Genomic DNA, 24624 nt, shown 5'->3' with positions numbered 1-24624 from the left:
TATCCTTTTTTTTTTCCATATCAACATTGTCTTTAATCCCATCTTGCTTTTATGAGTGATGGTAGCAGATTTACCCTCTGGAAAACTGATATTCACAATGAAAATAGTATTTTCAATTACTTTTATTACCAATAAATAAATGGGCAAATACCTCTTCCAATCATATACCCAGTGACAATGAATTATGGCTAGCTTCTTATCCTTTATGAACATTAATCTTTGGTAATATTCTAATAAAATTGCTTTTCTTTTTTTTTTTTTTGGAACATGATTTATCATGTATAAACTACCAGTCTGGAACCTGATCACTAAATTGAAAAACCAACTAAACAACATCAAGGGTTACTCTTCTTTTAAAGTTACTCTGCTTTTAAAGGGTTACTCTTCTTTTAAAGTTTTAAATGAGAAAAACACTGAGAAATATGGAGGCCTGCATTAAAACAAGTAAAAAAAAAATTCTCCTTCAGACATATAGAAAAATATATCTTATGTACACATACCAAGTATCTACTACTATGCATACTTATTAAATGCCTGAATTCATGTTTTGCTACTAATTTTTAAAATTGCTTCACTGATCAATTATCATATTTCTTACTTTCACTTTGACTTCCATTTCTTCAAGCTCTAGAAGTAACTCTTCATTTTCCAATAGAGAAGAGCCTAAGCTTTGCTTGTGAAAATAATCTCTGATGTTTTTCTTGTACCACAATGTTACCTAAATAATAAAAATAATTCAGTCAGTGAAAAATTTGAGAAGTGACTTTCAATTTTTAAAAATATGTACGAGACAGTTTCATCTACAAAAAAAGGCTTAATCTTCATTCTTTTCATTTTTCATTCCTAATGTTCATGCTTTTAGTCAAATGTTTACAATTGTATTATTTAAATGATAATAAATGTAGAAGGAAAGGATAGTGGTCAAAACAGACACGTATTGGAATATATGTAACAAAATAGACAAAAATATATTCATTGGGTATGACCAAATTATAAATTAACAGGGTAAAAGAAAAATCAAGTTATAGTCACACATAGAATAAATGCATGTTTTATAATACAATAAAGACATTGCATATTTTCCCTAGAATCACATTAACTTAAAAATATCCCTTTGTGTACAGTAAAAGACTATAAATCCCAGTTCTTTTGCAAGAATACAAAAAAAAAAAAAAAGAAGAAAAAAGAAAATATAAAAAATAAAAAGGCTAAATGGGTCTTATGACCTAATAGAATCTCTCTATCCCTGGCTTGAAAAGCCCAGTTAACCTATTGATAAAATACTACAGGGAATAATCTTTGGTAGCTTAAACAAAATTACACGTTACTAGAATTACTTCAGCAAGTATATGCAGTAAACATATGCAGTATACAAGTATATCTTCTAAATTGCACAGAATGACTTGCATTTATTTCTGCTTGATTCACAGTAGGTACCTCTCACTTTCTTTGTAAACAACACATGGCAAGAATTCCAGAGTCAAGCTTTGCATTTTAAAATAGTAGTCAGAATGAGTTATTAGTGTCAAGGAAACTTCCTCCAGTCTTTTCAGCCTGGAAAATCACCACTGTATTTAAATCATATATGGCATACTAAGAATTACTTTGTACCGTAGGTACTACAGATTTCAATAGCACACTACAGATTTTATTTTTTTTTATCTGCTCATGTAGAAGCTATTATTAACAAATTTAAACAAATCTGAAAATGAAAAAGCCTTTAAAATGTGCTGGAAATATTTTCAGTTACAAATAAAAAATTGGGCACATTATCTCAGGAGTTCAACAGAGCTAGCAAAGTAAACAAATTATTTTACTACTAAGTCTTCATTTCTTGAGCATATCCTCCAGATGTGTACTTACTGATTGAAACATTTTTCCTGGAAGAACATTTTCACAGAACATTTACTGTGGGTCCACCAAAATACAAATGAATGGAATGGACAATAAAAACTGTGCTAAAAGGGAAAGAAAAATTTCTGTGTAAATTAGGACTGTTCTCCGTATCACGTTTCTGCTTAGCAAAACAAATTAGCATTTCTGTAATGCTAGGCAGAGGGAAAAGTCATTCTTTAACCCCATTATAGTAAAGTGTTCACCCTTTACCGCTTGGCAATATTTCTTTTCATTACACTGAGTTTAATCAGTTGGCTTCCACTACAGCTAATACCTCTGAGTGATTTCAGTTGTGCCAGCTTAGCTCTTACGCAACAGCTGGAAATATTTATCTGGGTTTAAGAAAGAAACCCACAGAACCTTACTTTCAGTGACATTGGTGGAGGGATGGGAAAGGAGAGAAGGTTAATATATCTTTTTGAAAAAGACAATGTTTTTTCTCGATTGGTTGAAATCTAAAATCACTTCTGTTATTCAAAAATCTGCTCTGTTTGCAATGAATTATCCGTATTAGAAATTAAAGCCTCTTCAACATTTTCTCAAGTGCTTTAACTGCTTGGTTTGCACTGATTACGGTCCAGGTGATTTCAATGCTTATGTATGGTCTTCCATTGCATTCCTACATTTCCCACTGTCAATTCAGGAGGAGAAGCAAGTTTTCTAACAAATAACTGGGGTAGGGGGAGAAACCTGAACCAACAGCATAGCTTAGCTTGTTGTGTTGGGTTGGCCTTGGTCAGCTGCCAGACACCCACCCAGCCACTCTCTCACTCCTCCTCCTTTACAGAAGAGGGGGAGAAGATAAAATGAAAAACCTTGTGGGTCAAAATACAGACAGGGAGATCACTTACATGTTACTACATCACCGGTGAAACACACTCAACTTGGGGAAAATTAAATTTATTTATTGCCGATTATAGATTTGGTGAGAAACAAAGACAAAACCTAAAGCACCTTCCCTCCTACCCAGCCCTTTTCCTCAGGCTCAGTTTCACTTCTTCATTCCCAATTCCTCTACCTACCCCCTGTCACTGAGTGGCACAGGGGGATGGAGAATGGGGGGTTGTGGTCAGTACACAACCGTTCCTCTCTGTCACTCCCTTCCTCCTCACACTTCTCCCCTAGTCCAGCACAGGTCCTTCATGGACTGCAGCTCCTGTCAGAACACCCTGCTCCAGCACGGGCTCTCTATGGCCACAATTCCTTCAAGGAATATCCAGCTGCTCCAGTGTGGGTACTCCTACACAAGCTGCAGTGTAGATACCTGCTCCAATGTGGTCCTTTCCACAGGCTGCAGGGAAATGCCTGCTGTGGTGTGGTGTCTTCCAAAACTTCCACAGGCTGCAGGGGAATATCTGCTCCAGCACCTGGAGCACCTCCTCCCCTTGCAGCTTTGTTTCCTGCTCTTTTTTCTTTCCCTTCACTCCTCACTACGTCTACGCAGCTTTTTACCCTTTCTTAAATACTTTTTAACAGAGGCACCACCAGCTTCACCCAGAGGCTCAGCTGTGCCCTGTGGTGGGGTCTCTGCAGCGTTGGCTGGAACCAGCTGTGTCTGGCACAGCACCCAATACACTTGTGTAGCTGGGGATATTTTCAGAAGGAGGGGAATTCTTGCACACAGCAATCAAAGCTCATACACACAGACATTGTCCTGGGCTCTATCAAACCACTCTTTCTTCCTGTGTGTATTAAAACACATACTTACATGCCATCTGACCTTACTTCAGGCAGCTGAACTTGAGCAGCCTGCACTATGATTTTGACATACCTACTGTGAACTGCAGGTTGAGCTATTCTCAAATAATTCCTGCAGTGCATTCACAACAAGCTGACTCTCATTAAATACCAGACAGGTTTGGGGTTTTTTTTCATCACAGTCAACACTGCATTTGAGTGGATGATCCTTTACTTACAGTCTTAAATCTCAATATTTTTTATCATCAGTATGTGAAAGCATCATCATGACAATACAGATCTTTCTTGGTTCATATCTTGGGCACATTTCAGTCTCTTCATAACAATACTACCTAAGCCCTTTCCTAATCCTCAATGCATTTATCTTCACAGTATTACTAGTGAAGCATCCTTGTCTAATTTCATAAATAACAAGTTAGGGCAAAATGTGATCACAGATGCATTTTTAAAGAAAAAATGCAGCACTTCAGTTTAAAGTGTGGGCTTTAGTGATTTTTCTATGATCAAATACAGCCTCATAAAGAACAGGAATAACAAAGTAATTTTTTGTGGGAAAAGAACTGTCCCAGACTAGCTGCTAGTGGCTTGTTATACCATGTTTGTGAAGGACTGTAAAAGACCCTGGGAAATAAAAAAAGACAACTACCACTAAATTGTATACCAGTCAACAAAAGCATTTCAAGCTCCAATACAGTGGAACAGTCCTTCTCATCTGTCATGTGTCTTGCCTATGTAGACAGAAGTGCTGTGTGCTTTTTTTTGGCCTCCTTTTTTTCCTTTTTTAAGAAAGGACTTTGTTTACATGATGTTCCTAAATGCAGAAGTTCGTTAGAATATTAGCTAATAAGAGTAATCATTTCAATTTTGAAGGGAACATTTGCAATCGTGAAATATTAAACCCAAGTAATCCACATAGGTACACTCATACAAGAATATGTATACTCTCAGGGAAGGTTATGACTGACCAACGATGGAGTGAGTTTGATAGGATGTCAGGAACTCATTTGGGTTCAAGGTGTGGGGCTTTTTTTACATAGGATCAAAATCTGGGGATTCTATGACATTGACCATATATGTAAGAATAATAATAGGAACTAAGTTATCACTATCAAGAGAAACAGGACAGAGATCAGACATTTGGAAATACAAAAGAGGAGAAGCATTGAGCATAATTAAGACAGTGCCAAAAATCACTAAATTCACTGGCACCACAATTTCACCAGAAGCAGCTAGTAGAGAAGTAATCTTAAAAGAAACATGCTACAGGTTACAGTCGTGACTATCAGATCATCACATTCCAATCAGAGATCGAAGGAAGGTGCTGCATTTTTAGTTCTTCAGACCCAGATGATAAGTAGTGATCTTTACAACTGCTTGGCTTTTCTTTTTAAAAAAAATAACAAACAACCCACAGATAATGCAGCCTTCTGCATTACATAATTATGCCTAGCACAACATGGGCAATAATCTCTTAGATCTTTAATATCTTAGATACCTTAGGAGCAGGTATCTACAGAAGAGCTCATCTCCAGTACTCTGCTTTCTCCGTATCCCCTGAACTCCCATTAATGTCAGTGAGAGTTGAATATGCTGTTCTTGCATATGTAGCACTATTAGACATCAGGAGGAATTCAGTCCATGTACAGAGATTGGAATATTCATTTTCAGATGTGCTGAGAGGCTTTGAGTTTAATTTCTGTCATTACTCAGAAATATATGCATAATGTATTAGAGGCCAGAGAGAAATTTTACAGGAAGTCTCTCAAACTTAATTTTCCAGTGTTTGTACTTGTATGTCTATATATTATTTATCCATGATGCATGCAAATTAATTGTCCATAAATGTACAAATCAGACATTATACCAGTTTGACTAATGCAGATACTAAACAAGTACATTCTGATAATCAGGGTAATAAAACTATTTGAATTTGTCCCTCTGTGTGTATACCAGCCTCAAACTGGACACAGGTATGAGCTAGCAGGTAGTTAAATACTGGCCACTCTCTTCAGATGATCAGGAAACTTGCCAGTACAAAACAGTCTCTATACTTCCTTTTTGTGATGTGAGCACATACCTGACGGGAAATGGAAACATACACACAAAAAATTCATTGCATGATATTTTCAAACTCACCTAAATTAGTTACTCCCAAGTATTTATCCCTTATGTGATGAGGACAAGTAGAATTCCCCAGTAAGATTTATGAAATGAAGACATTTAACATCTCCAGCAATGTAATTTTTTTTTTTTTAAAAGAAGTGTGCTTGGCTCCAATAAAGACCCCAAATATTTATCCCTTAGCCCTCGACAGCAAGCTATTTCCAAAACATTTCCATTTTGAATGTTCCTCCATGTTTGTATACTATGGAATAACACCAGCATGATCAGGTAATTGTAGTAGCATCCAATACTTTTTAATGTAGAGAAAAGATAATTTTTTCTAGATGAAATAGGGCATATTTCCAGTAGAGTGAGTTAGACTGATACTGAAACTTCAGTTGCAGCTGTTGTAAATTTATTAGAATACATTATATTGAAACAACATTTCTTTTTGAGGATCTTTCTTTTATGGTACAGCTATGTGATGTTAATGGTTTTTATTTTTTTTCAGTAACAGCAACAATATGTATCTCTAAGCAAGCACTAGATGGTTTCTAATGATTTGCCCAGAAATGGATACATCCTCCTATAATGTAGTTCTTGGCTTTCAGTATTTCTGTCAGCTATTATTTTATAACTACATACTGAGATTACAACACTTGCATAAAACCATATTATTTTAATCTGTTTTTTATTGTCTATCTAATCATTAAATAAGGAATTCTTGCTCTGTTTTTGGCAGCTATTGATACTGAGTGATCCAGAAATAAGACTGTCAGCTTGCTCGTGTACCTTAAAAATTTTGTTGTCTCTGTGCAAAATTACAGAGACTTGTGCTCGTTGAATAACATGCTCCTAGGGTTCAACAACCTCACAGGCAAAGTTAGTCCCTGCAGAATAGACTACTGCTAACAGTTTCTAACATTTTCCTCTAACAGAGGGGGAAACTTTATTTTGGAGGCAAAGAAGGAAACTTGCAGAGGTGTCACAATCAGGACTGTTCTGTCAGAGGTCCATATAAAATGTTAGCCTATTTACAAACCACTGACAATAATTCAGCTTTAGTCTTGTTAGGCTTTGGCGGTTAAATGTGTTGGTTCCTCCTTCTCAGCATACTTAATATCCAAAGAGGCAGAGCAGGATGTTGTAATTGCTATTACCACTTACTGTTATTGCTTATGTGTCTAGAGGTTGGTTTGTGCTGGGAATTCAATTTGAAGGGAATCTACTTTGGTTTGAAGTACCACATTTGATAACTTACAGCAGGGATCCACATAATGGAAATAGTGCTTTTGAAGACATTAAAGTTATATTAAAATAAATTATGAGGATGTTATAGTTACAAAGTCAAATATTCAAAAGTTATGATCTCATCAAACAGAAGTGGCCCAGGGATATTGGCCTAATAAATATATTTAAGCTCTTTTTCTGTAATAGCCTCTACTGTAAAAGAGTTGCTAGATGTTTGATTTTTTTTTTTTTTTTTTTTTTTTTTTTTTTGTGGCTTGCCTTAATATTAAATATCTTACCTGGTTCTCTTGTTGGTGCCACGAACAGATTTGCAGAACCTGCTCCAGTCCTTGGCGCTGATGTTTAAGAAATCTGTCCAGTTGCCGTCTCCTGTCTTGTAGCATTTCGAGGAGATTGTCAATTTTCAAGCAGCTGCTGTGGGCTCCCTGAATCAGCTCCGGATTTGCATTTGGCCCCTCACATTTGAATTCTTCTATGAATTCAGTTAGCTCTTGGCTTTTGTTTAAAAGTGCAAGTGACTTTTCCAAAAGCTCTGTAAGAATAGAATTTCATAGGAAAAAAAAAAAAAATCAATGTGATTTGTAATTCTGGTAGCATATGTCAAATATTACTCAAGTATTTTTGAAACTACCTCTCTATTTACATACATGAGCATAATATATTTTCATGATTGCATGAACAGGTTATAAATACTTATTTTAGAAGGTATATATCCTAAGATATTTCAGTTTGGACAGCTGTTGTATAAACTTACAAGGTATAGTGGTGTGTACACATACATATATGTACCTATAATGGTACATATAATATAATATATATACACATATAATGGTGTACTGAGAGCCACTGAGACAAAACCCAGAAATGATATTGTTTTCTCAAAATTGAGTTCTTTTTGATGGTTCCTCAGTCCTTGGGTATGCTGAAGTGGAATTTCCTACCCTGTTTTCTGTGTGGGTCAGTAGCGTTTGTAGTTTTCATTTGTAATGCAAGTGAATTTTAGGTCTTTATGTCCCTCACAGAAGTTGAAAGAAAAAGTTCTCCTGTCAGGGGCCTGTTATAACTTTACAACTAAATAATTCATGAATATCAGGAACTCTGTTCTTCTTTCCATAACCTCTACCTAGATACCATCAGGGTTAAAATTCAGTGGACTAGAACACTTTAATGACCTACTAGTCCCGTGTCTGTCTTTGTTCCAGCTCCTTAAAGCAACATAGTACAAAACCTATTGAACAGACAATGATCAGTATTCATAGGTCTTTCAATTGAAAAGGGAAAAAATTTAGGTACAAAATGAGGAAGAAGGGGAGCCAAGCCAGAATAAGAGGCAAGGTAGGCATGAAGAAAAGTATAAGAAAGGATTGTTTGCAAGGAGCTGCTAGTGAAGCAACTGAGGACAGGCAGCAAACAGCTGCAACATTCATCTTCCCAGCTGAGTACATGTACTGGTAACTTAGGGCAAAGCACCTAAATGTCCACACCTTTCATATGGAGCACCTGGGGAAGATGCAGAAATGGAATGCCTCCACTTCCCCAGTCACCAAGGGCTAACAAGAGTTTAGTTTCCATGAGCTCACTGCAACAAGCCAGTCCATTTTATTTCTTGACTTCCAGAAAGGTGGCATTAATCAGAAATGTTCCATTTCAGTCCATCCAAAATAGAATATATATAAAAATGGATAAATTAGGATAATTCATATATTTACACCTTTTTTTTTTATTCTGACTTGAAATGCATTTGTTTAAAAAATTTTGTGTGTGTTTATGTGATAAATATTTGTGATAAACTACTCATCACATACTGGTAGAGCCAATACTTTGTAAAAGTCATATTATCAACCACCTTACTTCGGACTGGGTACATACTATCCTTCTCTCAAAAAGCAATACAAACAATGTTTTTTATCAAATAGCTCAGTATCAGTTTTCCAAATTCAATGTGGCTAGATTAAACAAATCAATTGCAACCTCTTTCCTACATCTGAGGAAATGCTTATCCCCATCAAAGCAGTCCTTCTCTGGCAAATCATTCTTATAGTTATAGACCCTCTTTTCAGCAGTAAATTACTGCCAGATACTTCAGGTTAAAACTGGTATACAGTGAGCACTTTGCTCCCATGAAGATTGAATTGGGAGCCCCAAAACCCATATTAGATTTACCCGAGTTCAATTCTATATTCAGTCGCCTGAGAAGAATACCTGGCATTCAAGGTAGCTAAAAATATTTAGGCTGGTACTCCACTAGTGAATAATAAAGTATAATTGATATTCCACCAGTTATTAGGAATCTTATAGTAAAATTTTGTTTAAATTACAAAGATAGAGTCTTAAATCTTACCAAAAAATATAGAAACATATGCAATTGCAAAGGTGTCTGAAGTAGCCACACAATGAGATTGGGTTTGAGAAATTTTTTTTTGCCCTTTTTGAATTAAGAGTACCACAACATGGTAGGAGATGCTTTACATGAGAATTTGAATGAACAAAAAGAAGTGACATGGAATATTTTTTCTAGGTAAACATATCTGCAGGAAAGTTGTGGTGGAAGGGAAGAGAGCACCTTTTTTCCAAGAGCGTTACAGTTCTAGCTGCAGAACCTCTTGGAACAGATCAGACAGCTCAATGGGGAAGCGAAACACAACCTCATTCCTCAAAAGCAGAAGCAAAATGCAGGGAACCACTGTAGGCAAATAGATTCTGAAGCTGGCTAGTTGCCACCTCTATCTCATAGCTCCCACCCTCACTTCACCATTTCTGCTTCCAAACCTATCCCTACGCAAAGGAGAGCAGAGGCAGACTTCTCCCTTGGCCACTCTCAAGAAACCATGGGACTTTGCAGGGGATTGTTACTAGAGCTGGCTGGAAGTCTTCTAATGGGAAGTTTTCCATCAAAAAATGATAATTCATTGATAACTTTGATGAATTTTCCCATGGAACAGAAGGATGGTTTTACAACTTGCTTGTCAGTCAACATTAAATGTCAGCTTAGTTTCTTAGCAGCTCACCTGACCTGGACTGCCTTGAAATCAGCATACAAGCTCACCACTCTGCTGCTGTTCTGCAGCAATAAAGAGGAAACCATGAGAGCACTAGCTCAAACCCAGGAGTTTCATATCTTTCAGGAGGCCTGATAAAGACTTATTTCACCATTTTATTTTTCCAAATACAACATTTTCATATTTGTTCTAGGATTTTTTTTTTTTTAAATATGCACAGGAAAAATAAAATCATCCTTGAAGGAGTCAGTGCACAATCACACACCATTAGGAGTGCAATACTGTTTGTACCTTTTGTATGATGTTCTTGCTGCAGAAGGAGTTCTCTCAAAGAGTCAATATTGTCAAACTCTTGGGCATTTTTCAGGAAATCTTCAGCTTGGTCGATTTTAACAGCAAACTACATTAAGAAAACAGAGGGTGGGAAGAAGCAGAGTATAATTTTCTTTTGCAGAACTCCATCATGACCTCTGCATTATAAGGAAAGTTCATGACAATTTGTAAATTCTTGGAAAAATGCATTTTTAGTGACTGGTAGATACAGATGGTTTACAGCCTCTGTGCACCTTCTGGTTTTTGGAGGTTCTCATTGATTGAAGGACCCCAAATTTCAGTTGACACACTCTGTAATTACATTTTGCCACTTTATGAATCATCATTCCTACACAGCCTTCAGGCCCACTGAAAATAAATTCTTATGGAAGAATCCGTCCATTTAAAAGCCTTCAGTAAATTGAGGTAACATGAATGAAGCCTTTAACTTAGGTTTCCTCCCCAGAACTTCTTTCTAATGTTAAAGTGTTGAGGGGAAAAAAAACAAAACAAAACACCCAACACCCAAATATTTAAGGGCAAGAGCAGACAGAGATACAATCTTCAAAACAATCTCCTGAAAGCAGAAATGAGTAGCAAATTTTAGCTAGCTAATATTATGGCAAAACCAGTAATTAATTATAGTGAGGAAACAGTATCTCTGTAATGAAGACTGAAGTTAGGTTACTCCTTTACAGATCATTTTTCCAGGGATTCCATATTTTAAATATGCTGTGTTTCATGGGGATCTGGAGCAGATTTGGTAAATCTGCTGAGATTGTTAAAGCTAAGATTGGAATTGATTTGGGTTCTAACTTTGCAGGTGCAATTCCAAATGAGTATCTTAGAAAGAGTTGAGACATATTCTGCATCTTAGCCAATCTTTATAAATTCTACTGCTTCATTTCAAGAATGAAAAAACCCAGTAGAGTTCAAACTTAGTTTTCAGTGTAAGTAAAGACGCTGAAACCTATGGTGAAATTAAGGAAGATGAAAAGCAAGCACTCTGCTTTTTCTGTCTTTTTTATTGTTCCACATTTTTCTCCCTCTTGATCTGCTGCTATAACAGAAATCCATTAGGTATCAACATTTGAGGTTTGAGTTCTGATTTTCACTAAAGACTATTCTTAAGATACATTTTGTGTTTTATCACAATAAAACAAAGATTCCCGTAATCACAGGCTGTCATTTAAAGAAAAGCCTTTTCATAAGAAGTTTTAGTGACTCCTATTTAAATCGATATTGCATTTCTTCTTCCCTTCTCTATATAATGTGTGTGATCTCTGCTGTGCTCCAGCTGCTGCATTTTGTTTTAATGATATAAGCTTGTTGCAGGGGCAATTCAGCTAGCCCCTTATTATAGGTTTAGTCTGCACTAGGTCAACTTTGATAGTACAGAATTTATCATAGTGATACTTATGCCAACTCTGTACTAATTTGTTTGTATAATACACATCACCAGGACAAAACAATTAGTAGACTGTTGATTTTGGAGTTCTTAGGACAGTTAGCAGCAGAACAGTTGCTTCTGCAATTTGTAGGTGGCACTGGGTTACTGGAGAAACAAAATTATCAGGGAGAATCATTAGACTCTTCAAAGCTCTAGGGATGTGGGGAGAATTGAATGTGAGGCTGCACAGAGTGAGCATGGAACCCCTCTCTGCTTTAGCTGCCCGGATATCAGTGAATTAGTGTAAGAGATACAGAGAAATGGACAAATGGAAAAAGACAACACTCTGAATGTGTCTCTGGGCTCACACAGTTGTCCTTTTGTACACATCTGCACGTGGAAGCCTAAAGTAAAGGACTGGCAAGTTAGACTAATGTTTAGTTTGCATAATTACAATGGCTGTATGGATATTTCAGAGTAAAACCTTCAGTGGCCAACCTTCAGTAAGCATTAATGAAGGCACCTGAGAATTTATTTCTTTCAATGCCAAATATTTTGAATCATAAGGAATGAAAGATCTTCTTCAGTATGTCCATAGCCACTGAATTATATCGTTTAGGTTTTGGTCCAGTTCCATTTTTCACTGCCATTTTTCTGTCAAGTACAACATTTGGAGACATCCTGACTAAGATATTTCTTAAAGTCTGCATGGTTTTTTGTTCAGTTTCATCCTGAACTATCCAGAAGCCGGAAAAAGAAGGATGCATCTAGAGATTTTTATTTTCTTAATTGCCTCAACCTTTAGGAATGTAATGAACATATACAAGGGTAAAATTACAGTGGACAGAGTACCTGTAAGATGTGGGAAGTTTCAAATTAAGAGTAATTTGATTTAAATACAGACCTCCAGAGCATTTTCAAAGAACACTGAAGTAAGTTCCAGAAGCGCCTGTCGCTTCTCTAACATAATGATGAGGGCATCCCACGCATCCCCAAGGGTCTCTGCCATGGCATCATAAACCTGACTCTTTTCTTTATTCTCCTCTGCAGCCTTGTCTGCTTCATGCAGCAGGTCCCATACCCGGTCTTCCAAAGCCTGAGAAGAAAAAAAAAAAAAAAAAAAAAAAAAGAAAAAGAAAAAAAAAGAAATCTGTAAACAGAATCCAAACCACTGTGCTTATACTTATGTCAGGATACTTTTTCATGGGTCTGATAAACTACCCACAAGTCTCCTACTCCTGCTTTATTTCCAGTTCCTAGTGATAGGAGTGTAGCCGTTCCTGCATGTTTCATAGCAAGCTTCTGAATTTCACCTGCACTTAAGAGGCAATATTTTTATGAAATTTCATTTAAAAACAAGTGTTAAGAGAATTTATCATTCTACCTCTAATATTTAGCTTCAAACAGGTTTACAGCTCCTTAAACACAGATCTTCCTGGAAGTGGAGGGAATTTAGATATTTTGGATCTTCTTTCACATGCCATCATATTACATTACCTGACATTACAAGCTTTAAGAGTTTGTAAGATAACTGACTCATAAGTCTCCAATGACTTCAACACAATCCAGACAAGAGTAGCTTGAACAAATGCCCGAATTCTCCAGAAAAACATCAAATTCATGCAATGTTTCAAGTTCAGCTCACTGCATTGCTCAAGCTGGCCACCAAATAATAATACTCTATTGTCAAGAAAATTGTTCTACTGTGTTTCATTCCCTTTACTAATGTCACCATGAGAAAGAGAACTGCTGGGCCATTTCCAGCTTATGCTAAAAATCTTTAGTGCATCAGAAAAATTTATTAGCATTTGTTCTACATACTTTTTTTTTCACCCCCATCTTGGATTTTATTATGAGCGTGAATTAATAAAGGGACAATTTCTGCTGTCATTACAGGTGATATCCCCTGAACGTGTAATGGGAAAAGAAACATGTATTAAGCAAATTAAAATCTATGATAACTTATTCTCATGACACGGACTTTAATAAAGCTTAAAGAACTGGAAAACTCTAAATTCTCCTGACAGATTCAACTGAAAACGAAATTGCAGAAGACTATTGTTCTAAACACAGAACCATAACCTCCAGTCCTCCCTAGACCTTGTATACTACACAAAGATGTCAGCTGGAACTGAAGAGGTTTGTCAGTTCTCTCTAAAAGCAGTACTGTGAGAATATTATAATAAACTATGGAACTTTTATTCTTTCTTTGAAAAAAGATAGAATTAAATTATTTTAACTTAACTTTACAGACAGCCAACTATGAAAATAAATGGTAAAATTAACAGGCATAAGAGCTGCTTCAACAAACCCATCTTTTTCTACAGTATATAGAAAAGTCATTATCAGCAACATGAATGCATGCTTATTGTTTGGTGACAAACCCATCAAAAAGAGCATGTGATCAAAAGCCAGGATTCTAGAGAACAATACACACTCCATTTTATTTTCTGAATACCAGGAATGGGAACTGCTGTTTTCTAAAGCTTCTATAAAATTAATTATTTCTGTTCTGTTGAATCCCCATCCTGATTGCTTCATAACATGAGAAGAAAAGCTCAAATCCCCCAAATGCTACCTATTCTGTATTTAAGCAGAAATCTAATTAACATTTATTTAAAACAAAGCTTTGACTTTAAATGAGGTCATTTGCATGGAGTACTTTCACTCTGATGTAGCTACTGATAGCAACTGGTTTATATCTCCATTATACTATAATGAAACAAGATCAGATCAGGAAAAACAGTTGGCCTTGGGAATCTAATCCAAAGTACTCCAGTCAACTTTTATTCAAGAATATTTATCTAGCTGACAAGGTAACTATGGATTGCTGCAGGTATTTTTCTAGTCTTACATAGAATCATAGAATCCCAACACTGCCATCCCCCTAACAGAAAAGCAGCACTAGCTCATGATAATTTTTAAACTGTGGAGATTATATGCTTGCACAATTCATGAAATTTAAAAGCCAGCTTCACCAAAACAATTACAATCTTAAATTAATGAACCGAGCTCACATGACTTTTAAATGAAAGTCCATCTTTCACCGCAATCTTTAACAGAGGTTCCTTCAACTCTTTCTTGGTTTTTCTCCTATTGGTTTGCTTCATTATTTCTCAATTATTTTTATACTGTCAAAGCTATAAAAATTATGTTGTCTGTATAATACTGGATTTTCCTAAATATATGCACAATCTCTTTAGAGTCAACGAAGCCTTGGTTCTTTGTTCAACCTCAAAAATTGTTAAACTCCAAGTACTAATTGCCAAGTGCTACCTGTGTTGGACGAATCCCGGCTAACAGATCTAAAGGAAGTTTGTTTTGTTTCCTAGAACCTAGAAGAAAAGATCTTGTGAAACTCTTGTGGAAGCTTTAAGGCCAAAGTGTAGAATAAAATAAATACCATGACAGAAGATGAATAAATGAAATACACAAGGATGTGACTTCATTGCCCTGTGATGGTGGGGTAGGATGAGGTTAATGTAGACATTCTTCAGAGTGCTTACTGGATATAGCTGAAAATGCTTTACCAATATTTTTGATGTAAAATTATTTTCAAAATTCTTTATGCCAGGTATTTGCTTTTAGCAGATAAGTTTGACTTCATTTGAAAAAGTGAATGCCATAAGGTAAAAAATAAAAACAGAAAATTCTGCTGCCATGACTCCATTCATTATGACCACTTCCCTTTATTTACTGTGTTTCTTAATCATGACACTTTCAGACATCACAGCAGTTCAGTAAAAGGAGACTATGTCTTATTATTGGAGAAACAATCCTGTAAGGAATATTGGGGTTTAGTGGAGAATGAAGTTATGAGACATCTGAAATAGATATTCCATAAAATGACATCAGAATTCTAAGTGTTCAGTCAAAATCATTCTGCTGAAAATAAAAAGCTCACTTTAAGTCTAAGTGATGGCTAGAAAACAAATCTGGAGATTTAATATGCTAGCAGTCATTGCTTTGAGTTAAAAATGACAGAAAGTCAGGTATTATTTTCCCTGATATTTATCAAGGAACTGGGAAATTAGCAAAAGGGTGGTATGTAGAATTTCAGAAGTCACTTACAGGCATGATGGCTGCATAATCAGGCACATCTTTCTCTATATTGTTCACTTGTTTGAGAACAATGCTTTTTAGGTAAGGTCTTGAAATCTCCAATGATCAATATAATGCTAACAGGAAGAAGGAAGTTACCTCATCTGGAAGGCCACTTTACCCATCTTTTCATGTCCCATCCTCTGTTTTTCTTTTTTCCCCGTGTTGGTTAGGTTCAGACATGTAGGATTTGCACAATAAAAACAGATCAAGCACATCAAAGGCAAACTTGCATTAATAATGCAGTCACATTTCTGTTGTGTTATACAATGCTAGTAAAACTGGTAGTTAGGCTCATGCTATTTTATTCTCATCATACTAATTGAGCCACTAAATTTGTTTCTAAGTTTTTGCACAAGGAATACTAATGAACAATTTCTTTAATTGAAGCCATTTGCCAATAAGTAAATGAGCATACATAACTATAATATGCTGCTCTTCAAATAGTCTATACATTCAATAAATATATTTTAGCCTTCCAATTCATTTTTAATGCCAGCTGTTCCTTTTACCATTCATTACATTTCACAGACAACAGAAAAGCAGGATATGACATTTACATTCCTTCAAAACAGACCTAGATATTTATTCTTAAAATCTATTTTGAAAACACAGCCAGACTGCTTGCAAGATGATTTTAAAAGGCTACCCCAATAAAAGCACAGTATAAAACAATAGTTTTGTTGCCATGAAGACACAGTCAAGGATAATTTGCCTAGCTTTTCAGCCACATAAGAGAAGAATTTATTACTAATTTTCCATGTCACGCTGCTTTGTTCTCTGTCCAATTGCATCAGAATAATCCATATTTTTTAACTACATATGATAACATAACATGAAATGCCTAGAGCTCTGCTTGTCTACAGGACACAGAAAAATGTTTCACTCTTTCATAACAGCTCAGCTTACTCAAAGTGATAGCACTCAAGACCCAAATCCAACACTAACACTATTTTAAATGTAGAAAAAGAATATTCTAGAAGAAGCATGAATCAGGAAATAAGATATTAGTTTCTCTAAAAGCTATAGAATCAGAAAAATAAATAAGGTTTATGGACTTTTTTTTTTTTTCCAATAGCTTAACTACTGATAAAGAAAGGCATATGAAGAGACCACAGAAAGGAAACCAAAATAACAGACAAAAGTTTCATGCGCAGACTGGGTCATTCTCCGTTCCTGCCATTTATCACCCAACACTAGGAAATAGCTGTTATGTCTTAAAGTTTGATTTAAAATAGACCTAAAGTTTAGGGCTATGTCCTACAACAAATTACCTCTTTGGCTTTTTGATTCTTTGATTTTGATTCACTTGTACGAGCTTTTGGTAGGAAGTGCAAGTTTACATGAGAGTTCAAGTACTAAATGTCAACTTGCTTATATGCAGTGTTAAAATTTCCATCATTTGGATTGTTCTAAAATTTAGTGAGAAGACTGGAAACTGGTGAGGATGCTTGCTTCTCTGGACAGCTACCTACTCTCAACGGGCAAGGGATAAACCAAACCCACAGTTTTAACAATTGATACCATGGATGAGATTCTTGTCCTCTCACTTTCCAGCCACTGCAAGAGGCTTGTAGGGAGCTGGAGTCCCTGAAGGACCCGATTGATTTCCAACCTGCAAAGCGTGGCTCTAGTGAAGAGGTAAATCATGAGGTTGTTTCTTGAATCAGTCATTTGCCAGGTGAAGACAGAGACATAAAGCAGTGTAGAGTGTACAGACCACTGGGCCTCAGAGATAGTTGTTACCAAAAAAGCCATTTGTCCTCTGCTTCTTTGCCCCCTCTGCATTTTATTCAAGGTCAGTTCGGAAGATGTTCCAGACCAGGGTTGAGATAACCCAAAGGCAGATTATTGCTTCCCAAGCTATTTCCCTCTTTGCTATGAGTGCTCTGCTTCATCACAGATTCTTACCCCTAAAGAATGTGAAATTTCATGTGATTTTTTTTTTAACTACTAAGTTAAAATTATTTCAGGTTATAACACACAGTTTACCCTCTTTTTTATAGGTAGGCATTTTTAGTTGTAGTCGGCAAAGTTGCTTTCAAACACGCTGAGGTATTTGTATATCTTTGCTGCTAAAGAATTATCTCATTTCAACAATATTATCTATAAAATATTATGTAGCTAAGATTGGTTTTAGGGGGAAAAAAAGGGACTTTCTACTGCAAGGAGCGTACCAAGGCATGAATGAAGGCATGAATGATTCACAATATTTCTAAATCTTGGTAAATCTTACGTAGAGCTGCAAAAAGTTGCGCTGAAGTACATGCACCTGATGTTCACATTTCACCTTGCAATCTTCTATAGGAAAGCTACTGAATTTATGGATTTTAAACTCCTCAAGCCAGTTTACATAGCAACAAAAAAAAAAAAAAAGACAAAACCCCAAAATATCTTCTAGCCTGATCAAGCCCGAAAAGTCAAGTCAAACTTGCTCACAGTCAAATATTCTGGAAGTGCTTAGAGTACAGGAAAATCTTGTTGGGGTACATAGAAAATGGCATTTCTCTGTGCATTGTAAACATCTGTTCACCTTTTTACCCTGGCTGTACATAATCCCAGCTGAGAAAAGGAAAGAAGGAACAAGAGCCAGACAAGAGAACCTGGGCCAGAAGAAATGCACTTCTGAGCCAGCAACACCTGGAGAAGGTGCAAGAGCTTCCCCTCCAATTATCTCACCACAACACTGGATCAAAGTGAAGAGTTAACAACACGTTGAATGCCACTGCTCGTAAAGATTCACTGCTGATTGCCTTTAAACGTTTGGGGTTTTTTTAAAGTCAATATAGATCACTAAGACTGCATCATTAAATTTAAATTAACACCTGTCTTCACTTGGAAAGCTTACTCCCAAAGAATCATTTATAAAAAAAATTACCACATGGAAGAGCTGTAAAATATTTGACAAAATTGTACCACAACAATTCATAAGCTGTTTGAAACTCATGGCACTGTGCAAGAATCATACCTTTATATAAGAGTATATATTGCAAGAACTGTATTTACTGCAACAATAATAAGCCTTAACACTAAATTTTCTGCAGCTGCAGCCATCTCTAGTTTAATCAAGCCCTCTCCTGTTCCTTAGTCTTGTCTCCTGTCCTTGCCAATTTGAGCATGCTTATCCACAGTGCTGCCACTTTGCAACAGTATTGTTTCAGAGAAAACGGTGCAGCAATACATAAGTCTACACTATGGTATCTGTTTTGAGTGCAGCTGGTGAGGACATGCCTAAGGTAAAGTTAAAGTCACCCATTCAGTGCAGTGCAGTGTCAGTAACCTAGAACTCAGTGCTAGTGCAGTATTTACTTCTCAAGTTGTTTTTATTGCTTTTACTGAGGTTGTATCCTCACTAAAAGCTGGGGCTAAGCATTTCTGCCATCTGCACTGTAAATCTTCCAGTGCGGTGCAGCTCAAAAAAAATCTGAGAAGAATCCTATTGCAACTTACCTCTTCTTGCCACAGGATGCTTGAAATTTAACTAGGCATTGTAGGGCTTTGAGCACAAGAAATGCACCAGCTGCAAATGAACAAACCCCGTTTTTGACGGACATAGACTGATTCCTAGAAAGGTTTCTAGACACAGTTTGGCAGACTATTTCAGTGGAAGTGCCAGGTGATTGTGGTTCATACTACTGCTGCTACAATGTTAGCTACATCTGAGTTGATTTAAAAGTTTGTTCACAAGTGTCTACACAAGGTTCAAGCATAAGATAGGCCTACTGTCAGAACTCGGAATATAACACTCAAAACAGGAACAACATAGGTTTCTAATAACCCAATTACTACATTACTACATTACCCATATGCAGCAAAGCACCCAGAAGTCTTCCATTAGTGTATGCAATACTGTTTAACTTCTTCAGACACCTATCAATTGCTCCCTTACCTTATGGTTTCTGGTTGAATAGTTTCATGGTCCCACCTTCACTTAAATACAGAAGAAATTATTAAGTACTGAATCCAATTAGAGTTTTGGCATCGTCTTGGGCTTGCAAAACTGTTCATGGCTCACAATCACTTACATGCAAATATACAAGAATATCTAAAGTTACTAGCATAGTTAAAGAAGTATAATTGTAGCACATACAGCTACAATTATTAATATACTTATTTGACCTAATCCTACTCTATTTAAGTGTAATTGGATTTCCCTATTTATGCTTTCAGTGCACTTTGAATTTTAATTCATAAACATTAATTTCTAAAATTCAATTTAGCTAAAAAAAAAACCAACAAAAAATATAGTGCAAGGAAAAGTGTTATACTGCAGTTCTTACAAAATCCACACTCATTCCACAGCTGATGAGGTTTTTTTCAGGCAGTATATATTATTCATAGAAAAGAAAAAAAACCTGCTTTCTTGGCTCTGGGGCCAAGGAACTGCATTGCTTTAACCTTTATATAACATGTTTAAAAAATACTTAAAATCTGCAAAGCAAGTAAAGCTGTGGGGGAAAATAAATAAATAAACAAACAATGCATTTTAAGGTATATTTCTCTTGCTCTATAATTTTCTGTAATCTTTATAGGTTTTGGTTTCCTTTTTGCTATATGAAAACCCTGTCTTTCAGTAAAACTGCTAATGTTCAATTCACTCATATTTTTATGTAGAGTTTGACTTAAACAGCTCTTTTAAAATATCTAGCGGTTTCTCCCAAACCAATAAAGTTTTCCTGTATAATAAAAAAAGTGTGCAGTGAGCAACATTTTACCCTTCCTGGCTAATGAAAACATATTGATCATTTCTGCTTCTCTTGAGATGGCAAAATTTCACACGAGATCCAACTTTCAATAGCTTCAAAAAAGCACCCAGTGCTAGATGAACAGGCAGAACAAATCACTGCCTTCTGCATTGGCAACTCAAAAACAGGGCTAAAACAACAGCAGAGTCATTTGAGTAACTCATGCAAAGCTGCTCCTGGGCATCTCTTTTTATAAACTGTTTGTAGTGCACTCTGCACAAATAATAGTTTTTCTAACAAATACTTGGAGCTATTTATTAGGAGGAAAGTTAGTGCATCTCTCAAACTAAGCAACCATTATGAGGTGCTGTATCTTTAAGTACTTTCAGTTCAACATTGTTTATGCTAGCTAATTGAATTGATGGCCAAAAATTTTTTTGTTTTGTTTTTTAAATTTTCCTTCATAATTATTGTGACCATCCACAGAAATCTCTGATTTGGAATTTGGTCATTAGTTACCTGAAAATCACTGTTTGCCTGTATAGCTCTATGGTCCTTGCAGGCTTTTTTCAGACTTACACATAGTATTTTTATTTTGCAGATTATGGCCAAATAGCAATGTTTACTAGCATATGCAAATCCACTCTCCCACTTCTACATCCTAGTATTTGACAAGTCTATTTGCACTCCGAAGCATAAGCATTGATCCGTAGGGTGCAAGGAAATCAATGCTGCTTTAGCTCTTTTAGTCTCCCCTCTGACTTCCAAAGAGGCTAGAGCAGGCTGACACCTTGAAGCATTTAATCAGCTTGTGATCTGCTTAACTTCTTAAGCTTATTAATTTTACCAAAAGTTTTACTGAAAATTTACTCAAGTTGGTTCACGGAAACACAAAATTCATTTTGTGTTAGATCACAATCAGGACTTAAAGAAAAAAAAAAAAAATTAAAAAACCACAAAGCAAGAAAAACCCCAAACAAGCCACAAAAAACCCCAACACCCAAAACCTCAACAAACCCCCAGCAGTAGGCAAATGGAATTTATGCTGCCCTTTGACAGGCTATCTTAAAGGAAAGAGGACTAAAGATAACTTTTAACTGTGTCTGGGCTTTAGAAGACCCATGTTGCTAGACCCTGCTGAAGAAATACACACAGAAGATTCCCACATGCCCTGGGAAAGGTGACGTCCTACAGACCTCTCCCATAACACTATTGAAGCCCCAGGATCTGAATTTACTTCATCAGGATCAGCTATGACTCTAAACTGAATTGGTCTTCAGTGGGTTTTTTTCACACTCAGGTAATAGCAACTAAATCACTTTCACATTCATGATGGGTGCATGAATCATCAGAAAAAAAAAACCAAAACACCACACACTGAGAAACTAGTTCATGAAGCAAGTAAAAGCAGACTCCGTAAAACATTTTTATCTTTTTGAGTATCCGTACATTTACCACTAAAATACCACATCTCCAAGACAAGATATTGACAGCCTCTGTTTAATAAAATTAACATAACAGAGAAGCAATTAATTGATAACCTCTGTCCATAAGTTAAGGTATACAGAGAGGTGTCATCTCCTATGCAGCATGAAACACTTGTATTTTCTTCCAGAGAATTTCGAGTGCGGTAACAAGTATTTCATCTTGTTTCATAAATGAATAGCATTGGCACGAAAGGGTAGAGAATAGGTTGAGCAAGCAGTTGTCAAACACTATCAATATATCTAAAAAATAAATGCTACCTCTAAAACAACCATTTTAATACTACCAGATAAAAATTTGATAAAATAAAGTACTAAGGGAAGCCATTCGGTTCTTACTGAGGCATAAAATGGTTGCAAGCACAACAACTCTATAAAATCGTGACATTCATTAATTATCCAGAATGAGATTTTCTTAATGTTCTGGACCAATTCTGTAACTAATATAACAGAAATTAAATGAGTATGTGATATTGATAGTCTCTTTACTAATTCAACATCTTAAGATTCATCTATGAAGAAAATTGTCATGGCTTAATACTGACAAGTTAAAAAAAAAAAGGTAAAATATTTTCAGAACTTCACACACAGATTGCTTGTTACTAGTAGGTTAATTTCCCCTAAATTATCATACCATTTTCACAGCTGTCCTGAATACACTGTGGAAAAACAGGTGGCATCTGAAATAGCTCCATTTGGAATTTCTTGGCAAAGTTTGACTTTTTAAAGAGCTGACTATTTTATATTTTGAAATAAAACCAGACATGCGTTTACCCTAATATTACATCAGATTTAACAAATTAAAAAGACATTTCAAATGTTAAATCTTTTCTAACTACAAAGAATGGACACTGTAAAATTGGTATAGAGCCCAGAACTAGATTTCCTTCTTTTAGAAGCTTTTTTTCCTGAACAGCTTGTTAATTGCCACTTGTACCTGATCAGTATGCTATGTTTTCCAGTAATTGATTAGCTGTGAGGCACATAGTCCCTAAGACACAGAGAAAACAGGAATAACTTTCGAAAACTGTCAGTCATGCTTCATGCAATTATTTTTTTTTAGTTGAGTTACTGTGTGATGAATTCAAACCCAACAAAAGAAAATTTGAAAGTTAAAGCAAACTAAATGACTGTATTTAATGAAATGCAAAAGCAGTGTGCATAAAGTTACAAAAAAGAATGAAAATTTGTTCATGCATAACCACCTTTTAGTTTTTATGTGATTCATGAAAATTTTGAAATACAGACTTAATATTATTTTTTTCTTTAATGTTTATTGAAAATGGTTCATACATTTAAAACAGGTATGTTTTTTTTAATAATAGCTCCTGTAATGCTATAAAATTCTATTATTGAAAAAGTTGTCATTTTGTCTGTTACCCCCGCAACAGAACACATTTGCATTTTGAGAAGACAGACTAGTAAAAAAAAAAAAAAACAAGAAAAAATTTTACGAGAAACTTTGCTGAGGAAGAATTCAAATACATAAGATGGTCTTCAGAGTGATATTAAGGTTTTATTGCCATGAGTCTGAAATTAGGCTTTCCACAACTGTCAAAGCCATTAGTTACTGTGAACTTTTCAAATGTTTATCCTCAACTATTTTAGTTTCTATATACTACGTATGGGAATAGTTTATTTTTAAATTGAATAGACTGATATTACTGGTTTTATACTTTTTGTCTTTGAAATATGAATTTTTCTCAACACAGAATCATAGAATAATGGTTGGAGGAAATCTCCAGGTCATCTCTCCAACGCCTTGCTTAAGTTACTCAAGGACTTACCCCATGAAGTCCTGAACATCTCTAACAATGGAAATTCCAGAACTTCTCACAGAATCACAGAATCGCAAGGGTTGGAAGGGACCTCGGGAGATCATCTAGTCCAACCCCCAGCTAAAGCAGGCTCTCCTAGAGCATTCTACACAGGACTTCGTCCAGGCGGGCCTTGAATATCTCCAGAGAAGGAGACTCCACAACCTCCCTGGGCAGCCTATTCCAGTGCTCCGTCACCCTTAGAGTAAAGAAGTTCTTCTTCATATTCAACTGAAACCTCTTATGTTTCAGTTTGTGCCCATCGCCCCTAGTCCTGTCGCTGGACACCACTGCAAACAGACTGCTTCCATCCTCATGACTTCCGCCCTTAAGATATTTGTATGCGTTGATGAGATCCCCTCTCAGTCTTCTCTTCTTCAGGCTGAACAAGCCCAACTCTCTCAGCCTTTCCTCGTAGGGGAGATGCTCCAGTCCCTTTATCATCCTAGTAGCTCTCCTCTGGACTCTTTCTAGGAGTTCCTCGTCTTTCTTGAACTGGGGAGCCCAGAACTGGACACAGTACTCCAGATGGGGTCTCACCAGGGCAGAGTAGAGGGGGAGGAGAACCTCCCTCGACCTGCTGGCCACACTCCTCTTAATACACCCCAGGATACCATTGGCCTTCTTGGCAACAAGGGCACATTGCTGGCTCATGGTCAGCTTATTGTCCACCAGGACTCCCAGGTCCCTCTCAGCAGAGCTGCTATCTAGCAGGTCACCCCCCAGCCTGTAATGGTGCATGGGGTTCGACCTCCCCAGGTGCAGCACTCGACACTTGCTCTTGTTGAACTTCATCAAGTTCCTCTTTGCCCAGCTCTCCAGGCTGTCCAGGTCCCGCTGAATGGCATCACAGCCTTCCGGCGTATCAGCCACTCCTCCCAGTTTTGT

General features: G+C 36.3%; 1 protein-coding gene across 1 annotated transcript in view; it reads right to left on the bottom strand.

The window, feature by feature from the left end:
• CCDC141 (coiled-coil domain containing 141) overlaps window positions 1-24624 on the bottom strand; it is a 101402-nt gene that overhangs the window by 64079 nt on the left and 12699 nt on the right. Inside the window, exons 3-6 of the mRNA XM_035901443.1 lie at window positions 12554-12745; window positions 10239-10347; window positions 7227-7480; window positions 599-718 (exon numbers count right to left, since the gene is read on the bottom strand). Coding sequence (XP_035757336.1) covers window positions 599-718; window positions 7227-7480; window positions 10239-10347; window positions 12554-12745 — 675 coding nt within the window. The remainder of the gene's footprint in view (window positions 1-598; window positions 719-7226; window positions 7481-10238; window positions 10348-12553; window positions 12746-24624) is intronic.

This window comes from Egretta garzetta, unplaced genomic scaffold (assembly GCF_000687185.1).
Source record: "Egretta garzetta isolate BGI_Z169 unplaced genomic scaffold, ASM68718v1 scaffold539, whole genome shotgun sequence".
NCBI lineage: Eukaryota > Metazoa > Chordata > Aves > Pelecaniformes > Ardeidae > Egretta > Egretta garzetta.
The sequence above is the reverse complement of the archived record's forward strand: the minus strand, read 5'-3'. Positions and strand labels throughout refer to the sequence as shown.